The sequence below is a fragment of the Esox lucius genome, chromosome 3 (assembly GCF_011004845.1).
Source record: "Esox lucius isolate fEsoLuc1 chromosome 3, fEsoLuc1.pri, whole genome shotgun sequence".
NCBI lineage: Eukaryota > Metazoa > Chordata > Actinopteri > Esociformes > Esocidae > Esox > Esox lucius.
Genome location: NC_047571.1, coordinates 34,408,895 through 34,436,236, shown reverse-complemented (window position 1 = coordinate 34,436,236; position 27,342 = coordinate 34,408,895). Strand labels below are relative to the sequence as shown.

Here is a 27,342-nt window from a genome sequence, read left to right as displayed (position 1 = left end):
GGAGTGGCCATCACAAAGCCCTGACCTCAATCCTATAGAACATTTTTGGACAGAACTGAACAGTCGGTTACATCAGTTCTGTCACGATTAGGCCAAAAATCACTCAATTTATTGTGGGAAGCTTGTAGAAGGTTACCTGAAAGGTTTGACCCAAGTTAAACAATTTAAAGGCAATGCTATCAAATACTAATTGAGAGTATGTAGACTTCTGACCCACTGGGAATGGAATGAAATACAATATAAGCTGAAATAAATAATTCTCTCTACCATTATTCTGACATTACGCATTCTTAAAATAAAGTGGTAATCATAATTGACAGGGACATTTTACTAGGAACAATACCAAATACAACAAATGACACATTTAGGATGATATTAGGTTTCAAAAATAATCTCACTCAACATAATTCCAACTTCCCAAACGTCCCATTTGACTTTTATTTTTAAGGAAGCCCCAGTTGCGCCACCGGAACTGCGAGGTTCGTAATCTAATTGTAGCGAATTGAAGATCGTATGTTCATTTTTGTTTTAACCACTGCACGCGCCAGCTGTCGGCAGGGTGCGTGAGCTGCATCTTGGTCAACGAGAGGCTGGTGTAGAGAAACACCAAACATACCACAGGTAACGACTACGAATTTTCCTATATTTGTCAAGGTCTTCGCAGAGCCTTAACTGTATCCACGTGGCTAGAAATGTGTTGTGTGCGTTCTGCTCTTTTACGCATGCAGTGTGTGTGTACATTAGCTAACGATAGCTATCTAGCTAGTTAGTGAATTTCGCTAACTAGAACCCTAGCAATGCATGGTTCTTCGTATATGGCCAGCATCTGGTAGTGTCCACTGCTCTAACTAGAATACCCTCTTAACATTCAACGTTCTGTGTCAATTAACCAATGATATAATCTCCTTGGTTTGACATTGTACCTAAACATTACATTTCCAATAATATCAGTTGTTATGATATTCACATCTTCCAGTCATTTTTCCGATTAATTCATCCAGAGTTATGTTCTGTTCCTTGGTAGGTCTTACTACAACGTCCAGCAGCCGTTTTTTATTGTCGGTAAGTTTCTGTGTAGATGAATTGTCAAAATCAACCTGCTATTTACAGTGACTGACCGTTACTTATTACTTAATTCAACCACAGACCACAAATCATTTGACTGATTGGTCACTCATTTTTTTTCTCCAGTTTTTGGTCTGGGCATCATTTACCTGGACAAACATCTGCATTTTGCATCCAAAGCAACAGCACTGTGTAATTTTATTTTGTTCTCTGTTTGTAAGACATCAGTGGTACCCAGTGCTGTTGTTCAGGTTGTTTGTTAAAATACTACTCTTAATGTTGTGGTTCTCCTCATTGGTAGTCAGATGTTTACATTTGCAAGACCTTGTGAATCCAAAGTTATCCAATTTTCCACTGTAGGCTGGAGAATAAAGATAAAGGAGCTAAAGTAAAGTAACCTCCACTTCATCCAAGAGTGGAGATGTCTTAAAGATGTGGGATGTGTAGTTTTTCTATCCCAGTGAAGTGGGGGAGTAGAACATATGGTGGGATAACCAATTAGGCCACAAGGAGGAGCGAAAGGCCCATGTATGGTTGTCTGGCTGGACTAATTGCATGTTGCGTGTTCTCCCAGGTGCTGCTGAGAGAGTAGTCACGACCCAGTCTGGCCCAGAAATAACAGTGGCCCAAATGGAACCCTACTCTAGTGAATTAGCCACCAGGCTGTGGTCAAAAGTAGTGTGCATGTTATATAATGAACAGGGTGTCGTTGGATTGCTACCAACTAGCCACTGAGAGTAAACCCTCTGATAATGTGGCAACGTGACTGACAAGGAAACTAAAGATAGGACCTCTCCTTTGATTCAGGACAAAGAGGGAGGACGGATTAGAGCACCATTCAGTGTTTACTGTTCATTACCTCCAGTTACTTTATAAGAGGAGGGCGACAGACGTTCTGTTTCCTGAGAGGAGGGCGACAGACGTTCTGTTTCCTGAGAGGAGGGCGACAGACGTTCTGTTTCCTGAGAGGAGGCGGACAGACGTTCTGTTTCCTGAGAGGAGGGCGACAGACGTTCTGCTTCCTGAGAGGAGGGCGACAGACGTTCTGTTTCCTGAGAGGAGGGCGACAGACGTTCTGTTTCCTGAGAGGAGGGCGACAGACGTTCTGTTTCCTGAGAGGAGGGCGACAGACGTTCTGTTTCCTGAGAGGAGGCGGACAGACGTTCTGTTTCCTGAGAGGAGGGCGACAGACGTTCTGTTTCCTGAGAGGAGGCGGACAGACGTTCTGCTTCCTGAGAGGAGGGCGACAGACGTTCTGCTTCCTGAGAGGAGGGCGACAGACGTTCTGCTTCCTGAGAGGAGGGCGACAGACGTTCTGCTTCCTGAGAGGAGGGCGACAGACGTTCTGTTTCCTGAGAGGAGGCGACAGACGTTCTGTTTCCTGAGAGGAGGGCGACAGACGTTCTGCTTCCTGAGAGGAGGGCGACAGACGTTCTGTTTCCTGAGAGGAGGGCGACAGACGTTCTGTTTCCTGAGAGGAGGGCGACAGACGTTCTGTTTCCTGAGAGGAGGGCGACAGACGTTCTGTTTCCTGAGAGGAGGCGACAGACGTTCTGTTTCCTGAGAGGAGGCGGACAGACGTTCTGTTTCATACAGTAAGACAGAGGTGTCAAACCGGTTCCACGGAGGGCCGAGTGTCTGCAGGTTTTTGCTCTCTCCTTGTACTTGATTGGTTAATTAGGTCACTGATTGGTTAGTTTCTACCCTCACCTGGTTGTGTAGGTCTGAACTGGGAACCAATTTAAAGGAAAAACCAAAAACCTGCAGACACTCGGCCCTTTGTGGAACCGGTTTGACACCTGTGCAGTAAGACAACAATGCCCTGAGCATAGTAATGTCAGGTTCATCATATATTTATTATCTGACAAGTTAATTCCACCAACGGCTTTTACTGCCTAGTCTGACGTTAGGCGACACTACTCAGGATGAGGTTTGATGTCATCCTGTCTGGGCTGTTGTTAATGATGGGCTCATCTAGTTGCTGTAGTTTTTGTATGGACATGGTACTGGGGATCTGTTCAATGGGCGTGACAGCCTAATGCAAGGTGCCTGTGTGTTTGTCTGTCCATGTTGGTCCAAAGTTACTCCCAAGTTGAGATTCTCGTTTTATGATGTCTCCTCTTCCACAGCCCAAGGCTCCTCCCACAGATGTGATGTCATCAGGAACAGGGTAGGAGAGAGCTCAGCGGTCCCTACAGGGGGGCGATGGATGGATACGTCAGCCAATAGGAAGCCACCATGACAGACAAAACCCTCACTAGAACCTCCTCCCAGGTCGCGGCCCTGTGTGTGGTTGACCTGCCCCATGCCCTCTACAACTCCCTCTTACAGGTGAAAACTCATTGCCTGGTAGGCTCTGCCCACCCACCTGTCTCATCCTATCACCTGCTGTCTGGAAGGCTCCACCCCCTGCTTCTCCCTGGGGATTATCAGAAAATGTAGCGACAGACACTGGACACAGAGGCAGACAGGAGAAAGGCAGAGCGACATTATGCTGCAGAAAGGGACTGGAAGGGAATGGCACCCAACACTATGTAGTAAGACAGTGAAGAGGTTGCTTTGTTGTGGCAGAAGCTGTATAGACTGGAAGGGAATGGCACCCAACACTGTGTAGTAAGACAGTGAAGAGGTTGCTTTGTTGTGGCAGAAGCTGTATAGACTGGAAGGGAATGGCACCCAACACTGCACTGTAAGACAAACCACTGGTGTGGTGTTGCTGTACCTATTTTAACACCAACCACGCCCCTGGGTCATGATCATTTAGGCCAGTTGTGGAAAATTATTGGTAAGTAGAAAACATAGAGGGATTTCCTGGTTCAATACAAAACCTGTCTCTCCATTTTCTTTCTGTTTGGTACCTGATGAATCTTTGGGCAATTTGTAACCATCTGTTTCTCACGGTCTTTCTCCTTTTTTCATTCTGTCACTCATCCCGCCCCCAGGTGAATGTCAGTACAGGCACTAAGAAGTTAGTGGCGGCTGCGGCCATGGGGGGGGTGTCTCTCCTCCTCTTGGCCCGTCACTTCCAGAGGAGGAGAGGCAAGAAGAAGGGAGGCCAGTCCCCACAGTGGGAGCAGATGGGGGCGTTTGAGTTCTCCGTGCTCCCGGTACTCCAGGGCAAAGGTAAAGATCCAGGCTGCCTCCCAGACAGGTCCAGCTGAGTCCGTTAATAAGATCACTGGTTTTTCAAGCCAGACCTGAAGACTTCCAGATGTTCAGTGAAGTTACCGGTTCTCCAACTGGCACTCCTTAAAACAGTGCTTTGGACGTTCCTGTGGGCATTAGGCAGTGTGTGGTCCGTTCTGTGTGTTCAGTGTGTCTTTGTGTGTTTCTGTTTGTGTGCAGACGCTTTCAGACACCAGACTCTCAGTCCGTCTCTCAACTCCCACAAGGCCGATGGGCCTCTGTCCTGTGGAGGAACTGATTACAGGATGTCTGGCTCTCTACAGAGTCTGACCTCGGTGAGGACATGCAGACACGCACGTGGAGACACAGGCAGGACCAGTCAGTGTAAACTGTCTTGCTCAAGGGCAGGACAACAGATTATCCAGGTCCTGGGACTTTATCTGACAACCTTTCGGTTGCTGGTCAATGCTCTAACCTTTTGGTCTATGCTAAATTATAATTATTTCTATGTAATAAGAAACAATAGTGGCACATATTTAAAATACATTGACAACAAAATACTTGTCAATGTGGTTAATGGATTTTTACAAATTACTTGGTACGTTCCCCTGTGTCAAGGTTTGAACTTGTGGTGGTAAAGAACTAGATGTCCTGTACCTGTAGGTCAATGAGAGAGTTGTAAACCAGGTTTATGTAGTGGTCAACCAGGTGTTTTCTTTACCTCAGGTGAAAAGCATCAACTCGTCATTATCCTGCACCTGTGCCATTGACTCCAGCTGCTGGGACCGACCTGGAGATGAAGACCTGTGTGGTGTTGTCAATATCCCCGTCACCACGCCGGAAAACCTGTACCTCATGGGTGAGAACACGTGACGTTCATGTAACATGTTTTCTAGCCATTATTAGCCATTGTTAAGTGTGTGTGCCTGTGTTTGTGTGGTCCTGTAGGGATGGAGCTTTTTGAAGAGGCGCTGAGGCGCTGGGAGCAGGCCCTGACCTTCAGAGGCCGAACAGGGGACGAGGAGGAGGCCCAGTGGACTTCGGTTAAACTGGGTGCTGGAGACGCCATCGCAGAGGAGGTTGTGGAGGTGAAAACACCCTGGCCTACGCTTCCACACGCTACACCACACCCTGGCCTACGCTTCCACACGCTACACCACACCACACCCTGGCCTACGCTTCCACACGCTACACCACACCACACCCTGGCCTACGCTTCCACACACTACACCACACCACACCCTGGCCTACGCTTCCACACGCTACACCACACCCTGGCCTACGCTTCCACACGCTACACGACACCCTGGCCTACGCTTCCACACGCTACACCACACCCTGGCCTACGCTTCCACACGCTACACCACACCCTGGCCTACACTTCCACACGCTACACCACACCCTGGCCTACGCTTCCACACGCTACACCACACCCTGGCCTACGCTTCCACACGCTACACCACACCCTGGCCTACGCTTCCACACGCTACACCACACCCTGGCCTACGCTTCCACACGCTACACCACACCCTGGCCTACGCTTCCACACTGAAGACAGGGTGTATTCTAATAACACAAGCCAGATATTATCTGCTATATAAACAATATATCAGAATTGTGAGTGTGTCTGTCTGCCTCTAGGACTTGATCAGTCCAGACTTTGTCCATAAGCTGGAGGGTCTTCTCCAGAGGGCGTACCGTCTGCAGGAGGAGTTTGAAGGAGCTCTAGGGATACCTGGGCCTTCTTCTCACAGCAATAGTCTCGGCAGCCATGGTGAGACATCACACCCCCACACTTTGTACTTGTGAGGACTTGTTTGTTACAAATATTTTAAATACTTCTTAAATTTATGACAACATCAATACATTGATAAACATAACACGTGTATTTATGACATAACGTTGATTTTACTACACACTTAAATATTCACATAACAGCAAAAGAAGTAAAAACATTTGCTTTGGAGTTGGTGTTACATTCCACACATCCTGTGAGCCTTGCTGTGTCCATTGATAGTTGAAAAGGCACAGTGCAACAATTTAGTAAATGTATTTTAGTCTGATTTGGTTTGCCGTTTGAATCTTACCATGTTATGTATTCAAGTGTCGGTAAGAAAGACAGACGCAAAAGACAATCGTTAGTGGAACAAACTGGCACAAAGAATTGGGCCTAATGAGTTCATTTGGGGCATGTTGGGCCTCTGAGTGACCTCTGGACCGACTCGTCAGGTTTGAGCTGGAACACACCAGGCCGGGGACAGGGTTGTGTCTCCTAGTGATGATGATGATGATGATTGTGTGTGTGTGTGTGTGTGTGTGTTATAGACCAGGCTTCTGTGATGTGTGGAGATGATCTGGAAGAAGAGGTGTCCTGTCCCAGAGATTCCATGAGCATCGCCTCCAACGACTCATTCGTGTCCGCTGCAGAGGTACAGGGTTTCTAGACTGTATTAAAGGCAGAGGTACAGGGTTTCTGGACCGTATTAAAGGCAGAGGTACCGGGTTTCTAGACTGTATTAAAGAAAGAGGTACAGGGTTTCTAGACTGTATTAAAGGCAGAGGTACAGGGTTTCTGGACTGTATTAAAGGCAGAGGTACCGGGTTTCTAGACTGTATTAAAGGCAGAGGTACCGGGTTTCTAGACTGTATTAAAGGCAGAGGTACCGGGTTTCTAGACTGTATTAAAGGCAGAGGTACCGGGTTTCTAGACTGTATTAAAGGCAGAGGTACCGGGTTTCTAGACTGTATTAAAGGCAGAGGTACCGGGTTTCTAGACTGTATTAAAGGCAGAGGTACCGGGTTTCTAGACTGTATTAAAGGCAGAGGTACAGGGTTTCTAGACTGTATTAAAGGCAGAGGTACAGGGTTTCTAGACTGTATTAAAAGCAGAGGTACAGGGTTTCTGGACTGTATTAAAGGCAGAGGTACAGGGTTTCTAGACCGTGTTAAAGGCAGAGGTACCGGGTTTCTGGACCGTATTAAAGGCAGAGGTACCGGGTTTCTGGACCGTGTTAAAGGCAGAGGTACCGGGTTTCTGGACCGTGTTAAAGGCAGAGGTACCGGGTTTCTGGACCGTGTTAAAGGCAGAGGTACCGGGTTTCTGGACCGTGTTAAAGGCAGAGGTACCGGGTTTCTGGACCGTGTTAAAGGCTGAGGTACCGGGTTTCTGGACTGTGTTAAAGGCAGAGGTACCGGGTTTCTGGACCGTGTTAAAGGCGGAGTGCTTTTAAAAAAATATAATAATAATGTTTTCCCAAACAGGGGGAATTGGAAACCCAGAATGCAAAAAACTGTATTAGACCTAAAACAAAAGGCCTGATTAAGAGAAAATGTTGCTTTTACAAGTGTCGGGTCAGTAAGCTGAATGTTGGGAGGTTTCAGCACCTGGTGTGATGGTCTGTGTTGGATTGTCCCCTTGGCAGTTGGCAGAGCAGCACAGAGACCAGAGTCACATCCAGTCTTCTTTGTGCCGCCACTCGTTCTATGACGAGGCCCTGCGCCTGGCTGAGGAAGGTCAGGTCTCATGCAGAGTTCCTAGGTGAGGCCAACTACACTGAAGTTAAAACACATGGGGGGGTGGGGGACTGAATGTGGCAGTGGCTGTTATGTATGAGGAAAAGCCTGAGAGCAGTCCTTAGCTGTGCGATATTGGTCGTATACCACAAACACTAAATGTGTCTGGCTGCTTTTATAACCTTGTTACTGACATGACTGTAGTTCTAAATCACTATTGTAGCATATATTAAACAAGGTCAAAGCAGGTGTGGTTATAACAAATAATTGTCTACACTGCCTTGAAGATTATTTCCCATTTTGCCATATCTGTACCTTAGTTTCACACAGTTAAATAAGGTATCTACATTACACTGGACATTTAAGATGATTTTTGTCATAACAATATTCTATTTAGAAAACAGATAAAACTGAATCACACCTGAATAAGTTTCCACCCTTATTTGTAATGGCAGTACAAAATGAGTTTAGGTCTTACCCCTCACCTTCACACACCCGTTCCCTGGTCTCCATCTGTATGAAACCAGAGGTTGGTTTCTTCTTCAGGACAGAGCTGTTGGAGTGTCTTGGAGACACCGACTTCCTGGCCAAACTGCACTGCGTTCGACAAGCCTGTCAGGTACGTGTTGAAATGTGTGTGAGCGAAACACAGCGTGGCCCTTTTAACGTGTTTGGCAAACCCTCTGTGACGTGTGGCCCTCTGTGACGTGTGGCCCTCTGTGACGTGTGGCCCTCTGTGACGTGTGGCCCTCTGTGACGTGTGGCCCTCTGTGACGTGTGGCCCTCTGTGACGTGTGGCCCTCTGTGACGTGTAATTTGGCAGCTGATTTTGTGCGAGACGACAACGAGAAAGTTTCTGGCCGAAACGGGAAAGAAAGTCCTGTCTTCCATCATCCTGAAAGCGTGCAAGGTAGGACGGCGTCATTCAGACCCACCATGCACTGCAGAACCCACAGAGCTCTTCTGTCATTGGTTGGATTGCCTGGTGATAGTCACATGGGTTTTATCAGCTGATCGGGGCACTGTGATTGGTCGACAGAGCCCGAAAAGGTTTGAGGAGGTGTTTGAGGAGATGATCGTCTTCCTGGAGCACCAGGAGCATTGGCAGAACACTGAGGTCGAGCTGGCCACCAGAGGGGTGAGATGGTCTTACGACCAGATGTTTGTGCGAAGGTCTTCACAGTTAATATTATAGTAGTAATAAGACAGAGTCTCAACTTCGTTGTTTCGCCTTCTTGTTTCAGGTGAAACACCTGAACTTCTATGACATTGTGTTGGACTTCATCCTGATGGACTCGTTTGAGGACCTGGAAAATCCTCCCATGTCCATCCAGAACGTTGTCAACAACCGCTGGCTGAACGCCTCCTTCAAGGAGACCGTGAGTCTACATCTCCACCAAGCGGCTGAGATATGCTGGGGACGTCACTGACCAGGTCAGAGATGTAACGGCTGTGTGTGTTGTGTTGTCAGGCCGTGGCCTCCAGCTGTTGGTCTGTGCTGAAGCAGAAGAGGCAACACGTGAAGGTACACAAATGTCTGGAAACTATGTCATTCAGCACCATACATCACTGACTACCTGCCATTCTGTGGGCTTCTGCTCTGGTTAGCCTGCATCTTACCCCCGTCCTCGGTCTCCCTCAAGGTGCCTGATGGGTTCATAGCTCACTTCTACTCCATCTGTGAGCAGATCAGCCCTGTGTTGGCCTGGGGCTTTCTTGGACCAAAGACCTCCTTGCACGACTTCTGCTGCTTCTTCAAGGTAATAATCCGACCACTTTCTACAGGGCTACTATTACTCTGATCTATGCACAGGCCTTGTGAGGGCGTAGTGCAACAGGGATTGGTCTCCTCGTCTCATATCTCCATGAGGGGAGGATCCCCAGGGTCAGGTCCCCTCTGACCTTGTTTGGTTTTTGAGGCCAATGACTGCCAGTGGTGTTAGTTCTGAGTGTGTTGACCTAGTGTGAGCTGGGTCACATGAGCCTAAACTAAATATGCAGTCATGCTCTTATTGGACAAATTTAGATGGCGTTTTCTCATTTGAACCCTGGCCCCTTTATCTGATGCTGGTACCGTGTCTTCTGCAGGACCAGGTTCTGTCCTTCCTGAAGGACATCTTTCACCTGGAGAAGGTGTGTTACTACAGTGTGGAGACTCTGGCCGAGGACATACTCCGCCTCCTCCACCACCGCTCTGAGCTGATGCTGGCCTATCTGGGAGCCGACTCCCCCTGCGACGCCTCTCCTCCCTACAGCCTGACTCCCCCTGCGACACCTCTCCTCCCTACAGCCTGACTCCCCCTGCGACGCCTCCCCTCCCTACAGCCTGACTCCCCCTGCGACGCCTCTCCTCCCTACAGCCTGACTCCCCCTGCGACGCCTCCCCTCCCTACAGCCTGACTCCCCCTGCGACACCTCCCCTTCCTACAGCCTGATTCCCCCTGCGACACCTCCCCTACCTACAGCCGGATTCCTCCCGTGGTCATCACCATGGCCCTATCACCTCCCTGAACCTCCCTTCTCAGTTAGACCTCTGCCACCCTGATGGAGGTACACATGCACTGATCCTCCCCGTTTTGAACCTCCGGTCCTAGCCTGCTTATGTTGACCAATCTGGAGTGACCCCACCTCTCTGATCCGATAGGTCTCAGCAACCAGTATCTAGGGGGTGGTTTGTGATTGGACAAGAGACTCCAAGCTAGAGGCGGAGTAATATGACAATGATAGGTGCCTCCTGTGGCCAAAAGGCCATTTGAACAGATGGCACCGTTGGGGTCCTTCATTTTAATGTCAACTGTGTGAGGCTGACAAATGTATTGCCTGTTACTTCCTTGTGACATGATTAGTGGTGTCCAACCAAGTCATTTGCTATTAAATTATCATTGAAGGATATGGAGGCGCTATATACCGAGAAATATACAGGAAGACCTTTGCCATCTCTCGACTCATCCTTAGAGCACCTGGAAAATGTCAGCACTTCCTGTCTTAAATAAACCACACCCCTGCTGCCGTGTCTGTGCCCATGGTTACATCGTTTCCTGGTACGGTGTTATTGTTGAAGGAGCCTTGAATGTTGTTTTGAATTCATTTTTGCTATAAATTCACACAGTACTTGAAACAAACACAAGTAGGGTTAACCACACTGTCCAGGTTGGACTGTAAAGTTGGAAGAGAAAAACAGAATGGCTCAAAGTTACCAGACCTTTGCACCACCAGACAATGGCGAGTTTAGTGAGCTTTAGCAGTTTATATTAGAATGCTATTTTATTGTACTAAAATGACTATGTTGGGTTGAAATATACACGACTGCCAACGTCCTAGAGGGGGAGATCTCTAGTATGTTAATTCACGTTCCTACCGCAACATTTACATGTCTTTTATGGTTCCCAAATGGCACCGTTCGCTATGGTCTAAATCATAAACCAAGTCATCCTGTGTAATGAGCGCTGCAAACAATTACATTTTCTCAGGAAAACTACTGAAAGTGACACCTTGGCAGTAATGAAAAATCCCCCCCAAAAAAATCTAAAGTAACTGTAGAATCCCACTAAGCTCACAGTGTCACAGTGAAACATTTGAAGCCAGTTTCCCTGACACAAAATCGCTGACACTAGAGACATTTTTAAATGCTACCCCACTGAGACCAACTAGACAGTCAGGGAAACTAGAGGAGCTCGAAGATCTCAGGAAACAACTTCATCCACCTGCAGCCTGTCATCCACAACTTCTTTCTGACCTGCATTCTGGTGAGAAGTTGAAGAGGGGAAATTCATCACAAATACCCATGTTGGGTGCTGAGACCCACATTCCTTCATACATGGTAGAGAAGCCTCTCCCCTCTCCACCACTGACAGTACAGTTCCAATGAGGTCTGGTGACCGCGGGTTCTGTTTTGCCTCAGCGAACTGCAACCCCACATGTTGCTGCCCCAAGTCACCTACTGCAATGAAAAGGAGTAGGACTGGCTTCAAGGCCAATATAACATTAGATATGAAGTAGGTAAAATGTTAAGCATTAATAAATACAAACAAGGTTTCACAAAAAAACAGGTCAGAAACAACTGGTCCAATTTTATACAATTTTATTACTGGACATGGCAACAAAGATGCAGAAGTCAAAAACAGTAATTTCAAAAAACTGGAAAAACAAAAATATACATTTGATAATCTGAACAAACATCCAGTAAAACCGTTGTTTACCTAAGGCTCAATATTCCTCCCTCCTGTTTCTCTTTAACACCCCAAAACCCAGCTTTTGACCTCTTCTACACCTCCCCCCCACCACCTTTGACCTCTGCCATGAAACACCTCACTTTTCAAAGGAGAGCACATCACACCCCCCATGAAGAGAAAATTGAAGAATAGCTAGCAAGGTTTTAATACATAGCTTCTGATTAATTAAGAAAGGGGGGAAAGTAGCAAACTCCCATTTCTACTGGTGAAAGAGCCTGATATTTCAAAGTCAGAGTCCCTGGATACTTCACCACAACCTCAAGCATTGGTGGTTCAGGACAACGTACGCAGCAACAACACGCCCTAATTATCACGACAGTCTCCGCGTCTCAAATGGGACTCTATTCCCTACCTAGTGCGCTACTTCCTTTGAGCACGGGGTGTGGCGCTCTGGCTGAAGTGCACTAGGCTGGGAGCAGAGTGCCGTTTCAGTGGCGGCGGGGGGGGGGGGGGGGGGGGGCAAATGAAGGCATTCAAGAGCATCATCATGAGAAGTGTGGGGGTACACAACAAGCCATATCTTCGGTCACAAGACAACTAGCAGAAGAAAAAAAAAAACTACGGCATTTCATTTTCACTTAAAAAGTATTGAAAGAGAGAGACACGAGAAATCCTGTGCTGAAGAACACATCCCTAACTAGCAAATCACAGAATCTGCATTTCATTGCTTTTAAGTTGTTTACCTTATCGGGATCTTGAACGACTGTCACCTACATCACCGGGATCTGCGGCCCCACCAGACCGAGCGGTGTGGCGGCCCGCGGCAGTCTCCATTACGGGAGGGACAAACTACAACAGCCAGCCTTTGGACATGTTCCATTTCCTGACTAGGACCTACTAGATCTAGAATGTGGAACCAGATCTAGAATGTGGAACCAGATCTAGAACGCGGAACCTCATCCAGCGGCATCTGAGTGGGGGGCGGAGGGAGGCAGCAGGAGTTTACATGAGAACACTGTAACAGGCAGTGCAAGCATTGTGGCAGGGGCAGTGTAGAAGATATTCACAGCTTTGCATCACACCAACGATCAGGTCACCAACAGCATCATCATCATTTGGTAGGGTCATAGGGCATTGTGTACTTGCATAACGTTTGTGGTCTCATTAGCATGTAGGCATGAATGCACATAGGACTGACTGTCTAAGAACAGGCTGTTGAACTGCATGCATTTGGTTTCGTGGCATCATGTTTAAGTACAGGGGCTACAGCTCTATGCAGGACTAGTCACACTGGAGAGACTTACCAGGAGCGTTACATTGGTGGGTGGGACTAAGCACTTGGGGCCATTTTCAGACACGAGATACACAGATTTAACGTGCAGTTCCTCGTCTGACTGAAGTCTGTTAGGTCAGCTTATCTCACATCTGAACAGGGCCCCACACTGGTCAACAATAACAAGATCACCTCTGAGAAAGGTCATTACTGTGGATGAAGACTGCCTTCTGCAAACTGTACTACGGTAAGTCAGGAAAGAGAACCAAGACAAACTGCTGGTGCTAAACAAAATGATGTACCATGCAAAAATCATTCATCACCGTCAGTCAGAACAGTACTTAATCTACATATCAACTGGCTGGTGATTACCTACCTAGACATGGCTCAGTAAAAATCCTAGGCACAGCTAACTGGAGCATTTTACTTAACAGCAAAGGTGGTAGGGTACATTTAGGGCATGAATTAATCACACGTGGCTCGTTACAAACCATAGCTATATAATGTCAGAACACAGGTGTTTCTCAGGTGTGCTTACCTGTGTGACTGCCAGCTGAACCTAAAGGTCAAGGTCTGGGATTACAGTGAAACTGCAAAGATCACAGGTATCATAGCACACTGTTTGCCATCACTTCACTCAATTGGGCTCAGTTAAAAAACAGCCGTGGTTCAGACAGTACAAGAACAGTGCTCAATATCAGGAGAATGACATGTCAGAGATAATGGAATTATCTGCTTGCTTTTAAAATCAGAAGCACTTCTAGAACATTCTACTGGGAAACAACCCAACATGCTGATGATTAGAGACATCAATGAACAGCATAGAAACACCTTCAACATGCTACCATGGGGGAAACGAGAACATTTCAGAGACTGAATCACACCATTACTAGTCACAATAGTTTTCTAACAGCAACTTAAATTCATGTACTATCAAATAGCATTTAATCAAATAATGCATCAGTAAATCAATAATTAGTTCCCATGTTATGGCTTATAAATGGCACTTCAGAAGTCACCTAATCAAAAACGTTCTAACATTAGCTGATTGCTTTATGCAGCGCCTAATTGATCTAGTACTTACACTGCAGTTCAGAGTTCTAACAGAACAGTCCGACTGGTTTTGTGTAACTTCCTACCTACAAAACAGAGCTCAGAGTAGAACACAAACTACAATGCAATATTCAGCGTATGATACAATGTCTAAATGCACAGTCATGGATTTATTGCAGGGGAAATCGTCAAAATTGGCAAAAAAAATGTTTTACGTTTGTTCAGGATATACTGTACTTCAGTTTCAAAAGTTGAGATACTTACCCAGTAGTTTTTTTTTAAGGGGAAATAAAACGTGCAATCTGACATACTTTATCAATCATCGGTCAAAGAAATACATTGACAGCGAGACAGTAACTGGGTTTCTTATATAGTCATTGCAGTATTGCATGTACTGACAGAAACTGGGTTTGTTATATATAGTCATTGCAGTAATGTACTTACAGAGTAGGAGGTCAAAGGTCAAATCTGTTGGCTGTTGATACCGCTCAGACCACCCTCGACCCTACAAACAACCTACGTCCTGAAGCCGGTCAGACCACGAGCAGAACAGTGCATGGGCAGAGCAAAAATAAAAATACCACTTTTGCATTTCACGGTTTTTATAGTATCAAAATTGTTTGTATCTTTTAGAAAAAGGCCAGCAAATACATTTTAGGTTGGGGAGAGAACAAACGTTTGAATGCAATGCAATGTGTTTCAATACATCAGGACATAACGCCACTTTACCTGCCCTGGAAGACAGAGGGAGCAGCAAAACAATACACTAATTATAACCAATGCAACATTCTGCAGTGAGAGGAACATTCTGTATTTTAAAAATTATAGTCATCATTTATATATATATATATATACTTGCTCCGCTTACCGCTTGTCTAAAGCTCAGCTGTGAGGGAGAAAGTTGCTCTCATTATATAAAACAGTGCAGCACTCTAAGTTACCTCAGAATCAGTTTGACGTCTCGAAACGACACCCCATTCCCGACGAGGCTTTTGGGCCGAGCCCCGGGGGCACCGCGCAGGGGACGGGGCGTCGTTTGGGACAAAGCCAGTCCGCCCACCCATATCGGATCAGTTAACGGTCCGAGAGATGCCACAACAGAATACTGCAGGTAATGCATGAGGCCCATCAGAAGTACTACCAACCCCTTGGAAAAAGGCATCTGTCTATTCCTACAGTATCGTATTCACAGCGACGGTATCAAGAGATGTAAAAACAAGGGCCATTATATAAACAAGAATCAAGACAGGAGAATAATTAAACAGTGGTTCTAGAACAGAACCGAGTAAAACCAGAAACATGACCTCGGTCAAAAGAGGCAGAGCACATTGTCTAAATAAAACACTACTAAATTACAAGAAGCTGTGTAGACAGTTGAAGACAGGACAGAGCACCTTTCTGGCCATCAGTAAAATCATTTGGACAGTCAAAGAGAAAGATGAGAGAAGGGGGGGGGGCTTCATTTCCTAACGAGTTTCCATTGCAGGGAAATTAAAAGGGTACATGATTTTAAGTTTATATTGTCATCTATTACCATCCCAACTTACCAACACAGGTTTCACTTTGTTTTATTGCAAAACACAACAGGCATTTTTTATTTTAAAACGGAGATGATGGTTTTACATGGTAAACGACTAGCTAAAGTGAATATAAACATGAGCGCTAACCACATAGCATGGAGACTGACTAGACAGGGCTGGAATGACCATATCATTACCTCAATAAAAACACACAAACCTTTCATTTACAAGGAAAAAAACAACAAGAAAAACAAAAATAGAGATCGCAATGGACGTTGTGTGTGGTGTCTCCCGGTAGGACTGCTGCCATCACAGCTATTGTGAAACACCTTTCAAATCAACCAACCCACCAAGGAGGAAATTAAGATCTTCAAGGCGTCTGCATCCAACACATTTAACAAAGGCTTTTGTTTCATACACTTTATGTCTGTCCACGTCACATTACTGGCCCTGTGCAGAAGAAATACATAAAACATACGTGGCGTGTTAACAGCCGAGTACACTGACGCAACTTCTCCACACAAATATATAATCAACCCTGTTTCAGAGAGACCGAAGGGGGTTAGTTTCTGCCCACGGCTTTCACTCCACCTAAAACACCTGACGGGAGGAAGGGGTTAGGGCAACAGATGAGACCGACGGGAGCCATTTTAATAACACGGGGAGTTGAAATGAGGGGTTAACAGTCACAGCAAAACAACACCACTTTTATTTTAAAAAAGACTGACAATACAGGAAACAAAACAGTGGAGTGGAGAGGGGCGGTCTCGGAATGGGGCGTACGGGGGGGGCCGGTGGAGGTCTTATTGGGGGTGTACCTGGGGTGCTTGTGGCTGTCCTCCCATGCCCTGGGGGTTGCCCTGGCCATAGTATGCAGCCTGCTGTCGGTAGTACTCGGCCCAGGCGGCGCTGTAGTCAGGCTGCCCGCCGGGCTGGGTGGCTGCTGCTGCCGGCGCTGCACCCGCCTGGGGGGCCGCTTGACCTGGGGAACGGAGAGCGGTCAGTCAGACGGGACGGCCAGATAAACACCCACATCCAGTGACAAGGTCCACCAGCACCGTGGCCCACGACGACGCCCGTGACTGTCTTTGTAGACCGCCCGTCGACCAGTCCAATGACCACAGTGGCAGTAAGTTGTTCCGACAGCAAAACAACCAACCAATATTGGCGATTCATTATGAAGCGAGACGCTGAGTCCAGTCAGGTTTGTTGGACTACTTCCGGAAGTACATTCAGTACAGAGAATTCATGCCTCAAAAACCATTTCGCAAAAATAACATTAATTCCGTAATAAAATTGACCCGCGACAAAATTACATTCCAAGATGAAGACTAAGGTTTAGTCACAGTTATGATCAGGCCATAGAAACTAAATGCATCCTCAGTCAACCTTAACACATTGAATTACAGGGATGGTCTGTCTACTACAGGCTTTAGGACATCTTTTAAAGCTGCCAACGCATCGAGATGTGAGAAGGGGAACGAACCCACCACAGGTACTTCAGGTGGCGGGACAGAAACCCTCTGCCTTTCTCTGGGACATACGTAGTTTCAGACCCTCTATCACAGAGAGAGCTGAGAGGAGGCACAGACGTCCCACACTGGCCAGCAGCCACGGTCAACCCTTTCAGTCAGGGTCCAGGGGTCCCCCTTCCATGAATACGCTTTTGATTTTGCCCAGACGGCACAATAACTTGAGTGTAATTGTAGCCGAAGTCCAGCTACAAATGATTGTTGGTTTTTGATTCCAATTTGATCTTGTGGAAAATGTGTTTAAAATCCTTATTTATCCATTATTCTGCAAATCAGCTGTAATAAATGGACTGCTAGACTGGGCCTGAATTTGCTTTAGACTGTTAATGGTTGCCATGGACAGAAGACCTAGGTCAGCACGCCCTGTTCTGAGAAGGGATTATGGCCACAACCGAAGGCGCAGGGCCTCAAAAACCTCTTATCTATGTCCCAGTACAGCTGGCTCCAAGGTGAATTTGTCAGTGTCTCTTCTGTTTCTACCATTTGGGCAGGACAGACTAGGGGTAGCTCAGATCAGGAGGTCTGTTAACTCTGACCTAGAACTATTGGTTGCCATGACAGTGTAGGGTTCTATCTTGTTTTCCTATTAGTATGACGACTTGTTCTGTATGTGTCTTATAGCATTAGAGATAATATTTTTGGGAGCTGACAAGGAGGAGTATAAAGAGGTGAAAGCAATAATGTATGAGCAGAACAATTGTTATGATACTACTCAACTTGTACTCAGTCTCTGTTGTACTCAGTCATTGTTCCCATGGATCCACGTAATTAAACTGAAATATGAACGACTGTTGAGTCTCTTCATAATAAACTGCAAAAAAAAAATTGTTTGTATCTTTTAGAAAAAGGCCAGCAAATACATTTTAGGTTGGGGAGAGAACAAACGGCAGGTCTAATAATTTTGAAGGCAGGTGTGGTACGAGCAGGTTCTCAAGCTGCTCAACAGTTTTCAGGGAGCTCATTACCATCTGAATTACAGGCTACTTTCCGCATGCGCCGTTAAACCGGGGCTCTCGGATGTTTTGCAAATTAAACAAAACGTTTCATCTGTACATGGATATTCCTTCTAGATGACATCTGGAGAAAAAATACCTGGACCCCTGGCTTAAAGCTTCAAACATGTTTCATTGATACACAAGGTGTCCGCAAAGAAAACAGATTGTGTTTGGTCGGCTCAGAGAGCATTTTGGTCGGGGTGTAATTCAGAGGGTTGACCTGTAGGTGGCGTTACCTTGTTTCTTGTAGTACTCCTCCCATGCCTTGGTGTAGTCCTGTGGCTGTTGGCCTTGACCTGGAAACAAAACCACACACACGTCAAATACACCAGCGATGTCAGGGTTAACAGCCTCTACGTAACTCAGTATTACACATCATATGCAGGCGAATGTTAGACAACCCAACAGGCTGGCAGATACCCAAGGTAAGAGATAAAACACTATCCTCTCTTCTGTTCCTTGGCTAGTGGCTACTCTGAACTTGTCCCAGGAAAAAATAAATATATATAGGATAAAAATATAAAAACAAGTGCCAGTCTAAACAGCATGGGCTCAAAAAGCAACCAGCCATCAGAAGGCAATCACACCTCCAACACCCCAGGAAAACCACTGAGACTGAAGGCCCATGCCTGTTCAGACTGATTCTCAGAGAAGATAGACTTTATGTTTATACCCATTTTCTTGTAATATTCCTCCCAGGCTTTGGAGTAATCTCCCTGTCCACTGTGACCTGGTCCCTTGGGATCACCTGTCAAAACGGTACAGTACAGCGTTGACAACCTTTCTAGAAATGTCTGGCTGTATGTAACCAGCCCTCCACACCACTAGGCGGTGCTCTCGTCTCAAGACAAGCGCTGCTAAGTCAAGGCTACGCTTCAGTTGGAAGGCTGTTAGGCTAATCAACAGCACGATTACCCGAAGGCACAGATCTAGGATCAGTTCCAAATGTAGCCATTAAGAGGGGAAAGGGCCAAACTGCCCCAAGATCAGCGTCTATGAACAAGCCCTCTACGCAGCTCAGAAGGCTGGCGTGTTTACAGGGGAACCAGAGGCTCCCAGAGAGGCGTGGAGAAACCTGGTTGCCGGGTTACCTTGCCCGTTGGCCTGTGGGGTTCCTGGGGCTCCTCCGGCTGGGGCCATTGGGGCTTGAGGCTGCTGTTGGTACTGAGCGTAATACGCTGCCCAGGCAGCCGCGTTGGCATCGGCTGCTGCTTTACCTGCACGCACACACACACACACACACACACACGTTAGAAACAACCTGCTTTAACACGTTAGCAGCAAGAGCAACAAACCTGACCTAGTGCCAGTTCAGAGCAAACACACCAACTAAAGCCTGAAACAAGTCACCCAGTGAATGTCTTACCAGGATCCGGTTGTCCCTGCTGCCAGTGGGGGAATCCGTTCCCCCAACCCTGAGGCTGGTAGGGGGCAGGGGGGCCACTGAGGAGAGACCAGACACGTCACAAACCGTCCCAGTAACAAAACACAGACCGCACGGTTCTGTCCTGCTGTATTCAATCCAATCTAACTGTATTTATAAAGCACATTTAAAAACAACCAGGTTGAACAAAGTGCTGTATGTTCACACGCAAAAAAAATTATTCTACTAACTAAATGAAATGAGAACCAGACTAAACCAGATCTGATCAGAACTGGGAAAGAGCGGTTAGGTGGTCTTACTGAGGGCCGGGGGGTCCCGGGGTGTAAGGGCCAGGGTTGTAGGGACCCATCTGGGCAGGGGGTCCAGGAGGACCAGGGGGCCCGTGGGGAGAGGGGCCCCCATGAGGCCCTGGAGGGCCGTGAGGACCACCCATCGGACTGACTGGACCCTGGGGAGACGGACAGTACGGGTGTCATAGAAATACAACAGAATGGACCTGGAATACTGGTGCCTTACTGTAGACCTGGTTATCAAGGAAATTCGGCCGGGTTCTGTAATCCAGCTCTATACGCCACTAATTTTTGGCCAATCAGCATTCAAACCCGATTTAGACTGTACCATCTGAGGTTCTTCAACAGAGACGTGATCTCTAGAATCCACTTACCCCGATCTTCTCCTCCACCAGCTGCCTCGCGTAGTCGATCTGTTGGTGGGACCCCCGGACAGTGAACATCTTGATGTTGGGGTCGGCGTTGGGGGGTGGGTTCCTCTGCAGCTCGATACGAGCCCCCGACTGCTGGCTGATGCCCTTAATGGTCTCCCCACCTGAACACAGTGGAGAACGGGACTGCAGTTAGGACTAATGGGTGGTCAGGACCGAGAGGAAAAACAGGCACGTGTGCTTGGATGCTCCAGTCAGGCCCAAGGAACCCAACTCAGGGTGACGGAAATAGACTGCCTGTCATATTCTACTGCTATCTACATAACTGATGACCGGTCTGGACTGAGTCCAAACACGACTGGTTTCAGATGACCCCACTGACTCCAACCCCATTTCAGATGACCCCACTGACTCCAACCCCATTTCAGATTACATCACCATGGATGTGAGAAGGGGAACGAACCCACCACAGGTACTTCAGGTGGCGGGACAGAAACCCTCTGCCTTTCTCTGGGAACGATGTGGCTTCAGACCCTCTATCACAGAGAGAGCTGAGAGGAGGCACAGACGTCCCACACCGACTACTCATCATGAGCAAGAAAAAAAAGCACCTTCACTCAACCATGGTTTGTAGTAGACCCCTAGTTCTAGACTCCCCGTACCTTTGGTTTGTAGTAGACCCCTAGTTCTAGACTCCCCGTACCTTTGGTTTGTAGTAGACCCCTAGTTCTAGACTCCCCGTACCTTTGGTTTGTAGTAGACCCCTAGTTCTAGACTCCCCGTACCTTTGGTTTGTAGTAGACCCCTAGTTCTAGACTCCCCGTACCTTTGGTTTGTAGTAGACCCCTAGTTCTAGACTCCCCGTACCTTTGGTTTGTAGTAGACCCCTAGTTCTAGACTCCCCGTACCTTTGGTTTGTAGTAGACCCCTAGTTCTAGACTCCCCGTACCTTTGGTTTGTAGTAGATCCCTAGTTCTAGACTCCCCGTACCTTTGCCGATGATGAGGCCGGTCTTCATGGTGGGGACGGTGAAGGTGAACTCCTGCAATCCTCCAGGGGGACCCATGTTCCAGTTTCCCCCATTACCTCCCCGGCCGCGACCCCTGCCTCCGCCGTTAGGCCCCCCCGGACCCCCCTGCTGGACACTCCGGAGGAGGTCTGAGATGATCTCGGCTGCATGCTGGGACTGGTCTGGAGGACCCATGATCTGGGCTATCCTCTCTGGCGTGCTCCCATCATCTGTGTAAGTTAAGAAGAACGAGACGGAGGAGGGAAGGAGGAGGGGCGGGGTTAGGTTGGACGTCAGCATTTTGCCCCCCACCTAAAGGAGTGGTTTTAGATGCTGGCAGTTCAAACCTGGCAGCTCCCTCCAGCCACGTTAAACATGTTATTAAAGTGCACTGGGTGTCATTCCTAAGGCAGAAATGAAACTTGGGCTGGTGGTCCAGTGAACACCCAGGTCACTGTAAGGTCAGGGTGTCAGACTCAAGCTTATCACCACTTCACAATCAGGTCAAAGTGAAGAACGTTAGTCATCACTCACGTTGACGGAGCCGTTACAACGAGCTGTTTCACAGGTACGACAGGAAACGGACAGCGTTTAAACTGGACCTCACCTGGTTTAAACTGGATCCTGACCCCAGTGTCGCTCTGGATCTTCTTAATCATCTCTCCGTTTCGACCAATCACAATGCCCACCGCAAACCTGGGGACAGGGACCTAAGAGGACAGAGGTCAACACAGTCAGTGGGAGGTCAAACCATGCCATTAAAAAGCCTGCGCCCCAACCAGGTGAGCGCTCCATCAGTACGCGCTGGTCTCACTTCTCCATCTGGCCCAATGAAAGTGGAGGTTCCTTAAGGAAGCGGTTAAAAGCAGCAGCCCATACAACTTGCATTCTAAGTTCTGGCTCGGTGTTAGGACACCCGTAAAATCTAGCATCACGTTCTGGGTTCAGCAAGAAGACTTACGTCAAGACCTTCTCCGCCTCCGCCGCCCATCCTGGACCCATACTCGCCCCTCTGTTCCCGGAAGCCCTGCTCCCTGATCAGCTCCATCACCATCTCCTTGGCTTGCTGTGAGGAACACAGACCGGCCAACATTACAGACTACCGACCAACATCACCTCGTTCCCCAGCAAACACACACCGGTCCACCCCTCACCTGGACTTTGAAGGGTTCTCCAGAGATGCGGAGAGGCTTGTCAGCGCCGGTGTTCTGAGGGCCTTCCTGGATCATCACCATCTTCACCCCGGCCCGTTCCTGGAGCTGTTTGATGGTTTCTCCTCCCTTTCCAATGACCAGCCCGGCCTTGGAGGCCGGCACCAGAATCTCCTGCACAGACATCCCCGGGCCTCCCTCGTTACTGCTGTTGTGGTGGAAGGCAGGTGTGGGCCGGCCCTTCTCCACTATCTCCGTCAGCAGCCTCTTGGCGGTCCTGGTTTGGGGCAGGTACAGAGGCCGTTAGACAGCATGGTACTGGGGGAGATCCTGAACATGACCAAACCCACTGGAGGAAGAGGTCAGAGGGAGGGACCTCTGGCTTTTAATATGATGAGGACCAGCACTCCCAGAGAATAGACAAAGCTTCAAGGCAGCCCTGGAAGTCCTACTTGTGATGACCTCTTATAGGGAGGGCAGAACTACATCTGTGGGACGACCGACCAAAGGAGAAGACTTACTGTATTGCGTCTGGGGACCCTGTCAAAGTGACTGAGCGATCGGGCATTCCTCCACTGTCTGAAACAGACAGGACGACAACAGTTTACCGCCAACCACCAGGACAGAGGTTGTCTTAGTTACAGAATGAAGAATCAACAACAATGATACACTTCAGACACCATGTTGGATCTGCATGGAGCTAATCTTACCGGGGGCGATCTGTATTTTACAGCCTGACTCCTGCTGCATTCGGGATATCTGCTCCCCACCTCTTCCAATAACTGGGACAGAAAGAGTTCACAATCAACACCCAAAACACCCAGTGTGTCCACGTACTGAATCCCACCACCCCATCAGGACAGAAAGAGAGACAGAGATCCTAATAGAGACAGAGATCCTAATAGAGACAGAGATCCTAATAGAGACAGAGATCCTAATAGAGACAGAGATCCTAATAGAGACAGAGATCCTAATAGAGACAGAGATCCTAATAGAGACAGAGATCCTAATAGAGACAGAGATCCTAATAGAGACAGAGATCCTAATAGAGACAGAGATCCTAATAGAGACAGAGATCCTAATAGAGACAGAGATCCTAATAGAGACAGAGATCCTAATAGAGACAGAGATCCTAATAGAGACAGAGATCCTAATGGATCGGTGTGAAACTTATAGGTAACTAAAGATCACAAAACAGCTGCTGTCTTTATCCTCGTTCCTGCTCTGAGCTGTCGTTCTTTCTCTCTGTGTGTGTGTCTGTGTGTGCGCGTGTACACTCACTGAAGCCCACCATCCCATCTGGGACCTTGAACTCTTCCGATGATGAGCGCGCTCCACCTCCCATCCCTCCCATGGCTGCGGAGAACGCTGTGAGGAGACGACGGGACAATCAGATCCATGGGGTCCAGTAAGTCTGAATCACCCCCCCTCCCCCCTCGTTGTACAGGGTCACATCTGAGCATGCCTGAGTGCACTCTGCCAGGCGAGGGAGAGTTATAACCAGTAATTGACGCACCTCACGAGGACTCTGATCAATGAGGATTGAGTCAGACAAATTATGTTGTGAGGATTAAATGTTCAACTTCCTTCCAACCTGAGTGAGACACGCGACTACAGTTTGCAATGAATTGTGAGCGATTCCCACCCTGCAGGTGAGCAGAGCTGCTCACTCATCCCCTGAAGATAAATCAAGGGCTGACATGTCAGCATTTGTAAATTCGACATGCACTTCAAACAGCATCCAGTTATGGTGTTTCGAGGCGGTCGACTGTCCAACGGTAGGAGAGGTACTGCACTCACCCCACAGACACGCTGGGGAAATCTGCACACCGATTCCCACTAATCCCACTACACCCTACATGTGGAAATACATGCTGACTGGCGACATACTTATGGAGACGTTATGGAGATACTTATGGAGACGTTACGTCTCCATAAGCAGAGTTAAGTTTAAAATGTCTCCCTGCCTAAATAAGAGGTAAAAGTAAGAGGCTCTGAATATTTCCTCTATGCTACACAGCTCTGACCAGAGGCACTGAAAGGGAAGTGTCATTGAGAGACACTTCTAGAGCCACTTACAAGCTTAATGTGGGTTAATTAGATTGCTTAAGAACAGAACAGACCAGACTCTCATATGGGGCGACACATTTCCCAGAACAACAAGCTTAATATACTTACGATCATTAGGCGCCATCTTTTTAGTCTCTGGTTGGTCTGTAAAGAGAAGAGACAGACATTAGACAAGCTGACTTTTCAAAAACACTGGTATACAAATACATCTGAAATAAACAGTCAACAAGCATGGGTTTATGGTTAGGCTACCCCCAACCTGCGAGCTGCAACAGGCACGGCTCTAAACAGACTGTTTCATTAGATAACAGATGACAAAAGATGTTATGCTGGCTACAAGCATTTTAATTCAAGTCTATAAACAGCACTGAGCTAATAAAGGTATATTTTAATAAACAATCAGGAATTCCTTTCTAAATGCACCAACCACACTAAGCTAGATCAGACAGTTGAGCGTCTGTGCTGTAGCCCACTATACAGATACGACTAACGTGGAAGGTTCAGACAGTTCAGCTGCATTTGCAAAGAAGCCACGTTCAATTCCCCCACAACGGGGAGAACGAGACCCTGGCGGCCTGTGAAAATGCAGCTGAATGGTTATTGATCAAAGGGGCCATGCCTGAAAAAGGAGAGGTCATCCCCTCCAGACGAGTTCTATCGTTCATACTTGTCCAACAGTCATCTACGCAGAATGAACAGATAGAACCAAGACAGTCATACACAACACTGCAACAGCCCTGCACTGGCAAAAACACTGCAACTCTGCACTGGCAAAAACACTGCACTAGCAGCCATACACATCTATGTAACATACATTTTTTATTATTAAGAAGAATTTGGCTGTGCAGTGCGATTTACTATTGGTTTCTTTAAACATTTATTCATTCCCTCTTAATCATTTTTACTAATCTTAACCTTTGGTTTTGCCATCCAAAACAGATGCCACCCATTTAGCAGTTACTGTTATTGTCAACATGTCTTCTAAAATCAACATGAATATACTTTTTCCCAAGCAGTTGCCTGTTATTGTTTGAATACATTTTGTACATTTAACTCCTGTCAAGGCAACAGGGCACACATGGGTGATAATAGGTCAAGAAACAACCACCTACAAATCGATGCTTACATACGAAACATGCAAAATCATCACAACAACAGAGCACAGATCAGTAGCTTTGATATGTCCAGTTAGTTCCTGTCATCCTGTTAACAGAACTACTGCCTGACAATGATGCGGCCATAACTGGAGTAAACAAGCGCAACAAACTATCAAAAGCACTTTTGGTACTGAGATGCTTCATTTTTAAAGAAAATGTGACTTCTGAGGTTCAGTATGCATTTACACGGTACCCCTCATCTCAGCCTAAAAGGGGGGCCCAGACAGGCCAGTCAATCTATCTGCACAGGTGGAAGATTAATCCAGGACAATACAGTGGCCTGGCATGGGTAGCCTATGGGACTCACCGGCATCTTCCAGGGGCCGTTTCTGGCCTCCGTAGCCAAACTCGTTACTGGAGGGCGCGGAGGGTACGCCATCACCCCCAATCTTAGCAGCAATCTGTAACAAAAGTGAGATCCAGTGAAAACTAAACATCGTTTTCCCCCAGTTACTGTATTGGCAGAGATCGGATACAGAGCATATTTAATGAATTGTCTTCAACCTTGGCTCCAGGATTTCTGCAGTGTAGGCTATTGCTGATTAAGACCAAACACTGGAATGAATTACGCTCAATAACATGACTTTCTCCAGACAACAATAACTTGGATAATAAAGATTGCTATTATTTTGTTAACTCCAAGTACAACCCCCTTCAGACAGCTACAAAGCTGCCTTACCTACAACGCATTCCGGGCTGTAAAGTATGAATCGGTCAGATTTTAACACTTTAGTAAATAGTTTTTCTAAAATAAAAACGGTTAGTAGATGTGTATTCAGTAAACCAAACAATATATTTGCGAAACTAAGGAGTTTCCATTTGAACCTTTGCAGTTTGTTCAGTATGACGAGTTTGAGCTCGATGTAACGTACGCCTTTTTGTTCAGCAGAATAAAAACACCCGTAGTTACATTACATCCAAAAAGGCAGGTAGCTAAATATTGAAGATGAGTACTTACGTTTTATAAACACTGGATTAGATTGAGTTTATTTTTATAATACAGACATTGGTAGGGTGCGTTATGGATGTTCCCAACTTACAGAACGCAACGTCTGAACAATGCTGGTTGAGACTCAAGACAGAAGGCCACTACCGAGGCCTAACGAAGTGGATTGGCTAACGTTACCGTTTTAGAATCTAGAAAACATTACGTAAACCACAACTGAATCTAACCCCAGTAAATACATTTACCAGCGATCGAAACACCAGCCACACAGCAAATGTTATAGTTTATAAATTTACTGACTGGGGAGTTAATGCAGATAGCAACAGTAGCTAGCTACATTCCTTTGTTGGACACCCAACTTCCATAGGCCGCAAATCGGCACGACCTTGCTTAGGCGAGTTCTCGAACTGAGTTCGGACTAGATTTGGTTGCATGTACACTGTAAATTACGACGCTTGATTTTAACTTATTTTATTTGTCTTACCTGTCTAGCACGCTGAAGGGCGTCTTTAAAAGCGTCGTTCATTCCTGCGCCATTTCCCGACGGCGGAGCCACGTTCGAGTAGTCAGCCATATCTGTTGCAACACTTCCTCTCAAGAACGAATAGAGAAGATGGCCGTCCTCACGGAAAAGGGTTCTCGCGCAGTGAATGCTGCTGGCTGCGACACACTAGAAAAGGCCATACCAATCTCGCGATTCCAGACTGAACACCTA

The 27,342-nt window shown here is 47.1% G+C and overlaps 3 protein-coding genes and 1 non-coding gene across 10 annotated transcripts; 1 reads left to right on the top strand and 3 right to left on the bottom strand.

Annotated features, from left to right (window-relative positions):
- The first annotated feature begins 472 nt into the window (after positions 1-472).
- On the top strand, positions 473-10,594 carry miga1 (mitoguardin 1). Of its 4 annotated transcripts, XM_010905543.4 has the most exons (17): positions 474-621; positions 1,025-1,062; positions 3,195-3,396; positions 4,008-4,188; positions 4,411-4,526; positions 4,918-5,050; positions 5,140-5,279; positions 5,833-5,965; positions 6,517-6,620; positions 7,614-7,729; positions 8,251-8,323; positions 8,528-8,614; positions 8,744-8,842; positions 8,949-9,083; positions 9,176-9,229; positions 9,348-9,464; positions 9,793-10,594. In XM_010905543.4, the coding sequence occupies exons 3-17, from the start codon at positions 3,304-3,306 to the stop codon at positions 9,997-9,999; spliced, it is 1,788 nt and encodes a 595-aa protein (XP_010903845.2). In that variant the 5' UTR covers positions 474-621; positions 1,025-1,062; positions 3,195-3,303; the 3' UTR covers positions 10,000-10,594. The 4 variants fall into 4 exon arrangements, with proteins under 4 accessions (XP_010903846.2, XP_010903845.2, XP_019897129.2 ...); XM_010905544.4 differs by lacking the exon at positions 1,025-1,062 and having other exon boundaries at positions 473-621; XM_020041570.3 differs by lacking the exons at positions 474-621; positions 1,025-1,062 and adding an exon at positions 2,634-2,660.
- Positions 1,931-3,067, bottom strand: LOC117594269 (repetitive proline-rich cell wall protein 1-like). Its single transcript, XM_034291563.1, has 2 exons — positions 2,986-3,067; positions 1,931-2,625 (listed from the first exon to the last, which is right to left on the bottom strand). Exons 1-2 carry the CDS (start codon positions 3,065-3,067, stop codon positions 1,931-1,933), a joined length of 777 nt encoding a protein of 258 aa, XP_034147454.1.
- Positions 10,595-16,094: 5,500 nt separating the features above from the next.
- fubp1 (far upstream element (FUSE) binding protein 1) lies at positions 16,095-27,286 on the bottom strand. Of its 4 annotated transcripts, XM_020045377.2 has the most exons (19): positions 27,112-27,286; positions 25,989-26,082; positions 25,144-25,206; positions 24,633-24,668; positions 23,736-23,822; positions 23,165-23,236; positions 22,976-23,033; positions 22,458-22,731; positions 22,265-22,369; positions 21,911-22,013; positions 21,285-21,533; positions 20,298-20,458; positions 19,933-20,081; positions 19,616-19,692; positions 19,341-19,466; positions 18,923-18,997; positions 18,486-18,545; positions 16,541-16,704; positions 16,095-16,172 (listed from the first exon to the last, which is right to left on the bottom strand). In XM_020045377.2, exons 1-19 carry the CDS (start codon positions 27,199-27,201, stop codon positions 16,164-16,166), a joined length of 2,052 nt encoding a protein of 683 aa, XP_019900936.1. In that variant the 5' UTR covers positions 27,202-27,286; the 3' UTR covers positions 16,095-16,163. The 4 variants fall into 4 exon arrangements, with proteins under 4 accessions (XP_019900936.1, XP_010903847.1, XP_019900937.1 ...); XM_010905545.3 differs by lacking the exon at positions 18,923-18,997 and having other exon boundaries at positions 27,112-27,285; XM_020045378.2 differs by lacking the exon at positions 25,144-25,206 and having other exon boundaries at positions 27,112-27,285.
- Positions 21,772-21,836, bottom strand: LOC114838869. Its single transcript, XR_003781675.1, has one exon. It is a non-coding gene; the product is annotated as a small nucleolar RNA SNORD37 (small nucleolar RNA).
- Positions 27,287-27,342: the final 56 nt, after the last annotated feature.

What these genes read in the sequence shown, in the direction of transcription:
- fubp1 (XM_020045377.2), bottom strand. Translation starts at nt 27,201, where the DNA reads ATGGCTGACTACTCGAACGTGGCTCCGCCGTCGGGAAATGGCGCAGGA. An exon ending in AAAGATGGCGCCTAATGATC is followed by an intron (nt 23,823 to 24,632) that starts GTAAGTATATTA and finishes GTCTCCTCACAG; the next exon opens with CGTTCTCCGCAGCCATGGGA. An exon ending in TAAAATACAGATCGCCCCCG is followed by an intron (nt 23,034 to 23,164) that starts GTAAGATTAGCT and finishes TGTCTGTTTCAG; the next exon opens with ACAGTGGAGGAATGCCCGAT.
- LOC117594269 (XM_034291563.1), bottom strand. Translation starts at nt 3,067, where the DNA reads ATGTCCATACAAAAACTACAGCAACTAGATGAGCCCATCATTAACAAC. An exon ending in GACATCAAACCTCATCCTGA is followed by an intron (nt 2,626 to 2,985) that starts GTAGTGTCGCCT and finishes GCCTCCTCTCAG; the next exon opens with GAAACAGAACGTCTGTCGCC.
- miga1 (XM_010905544.4), top strand. Translation starts at nt 3,304, where the DNA reads ATGACAGACAAAACCCTCACTAGAACCTCCTCCCAGGTCGCGGCCCTG. An exon ending in TCGAGCTGGCCACCAGAGGG is followed by an intron (nt 8,843 to 8,948) that starts GTGAGATGGTCT and finishes TTCTTGTTTCAG; the next exon opens with GTGAAACACCTGAACTTCTA. An exon ending in ACGCCTCCTTCAAGGAGACC is followed by an intron (nt 9,084 to 9,175) that starts GTGAGTCTACAT and finishes TTGTGTTGTCAG; the next exon opens with GCCGTGGCCTCCAGCTGTTG.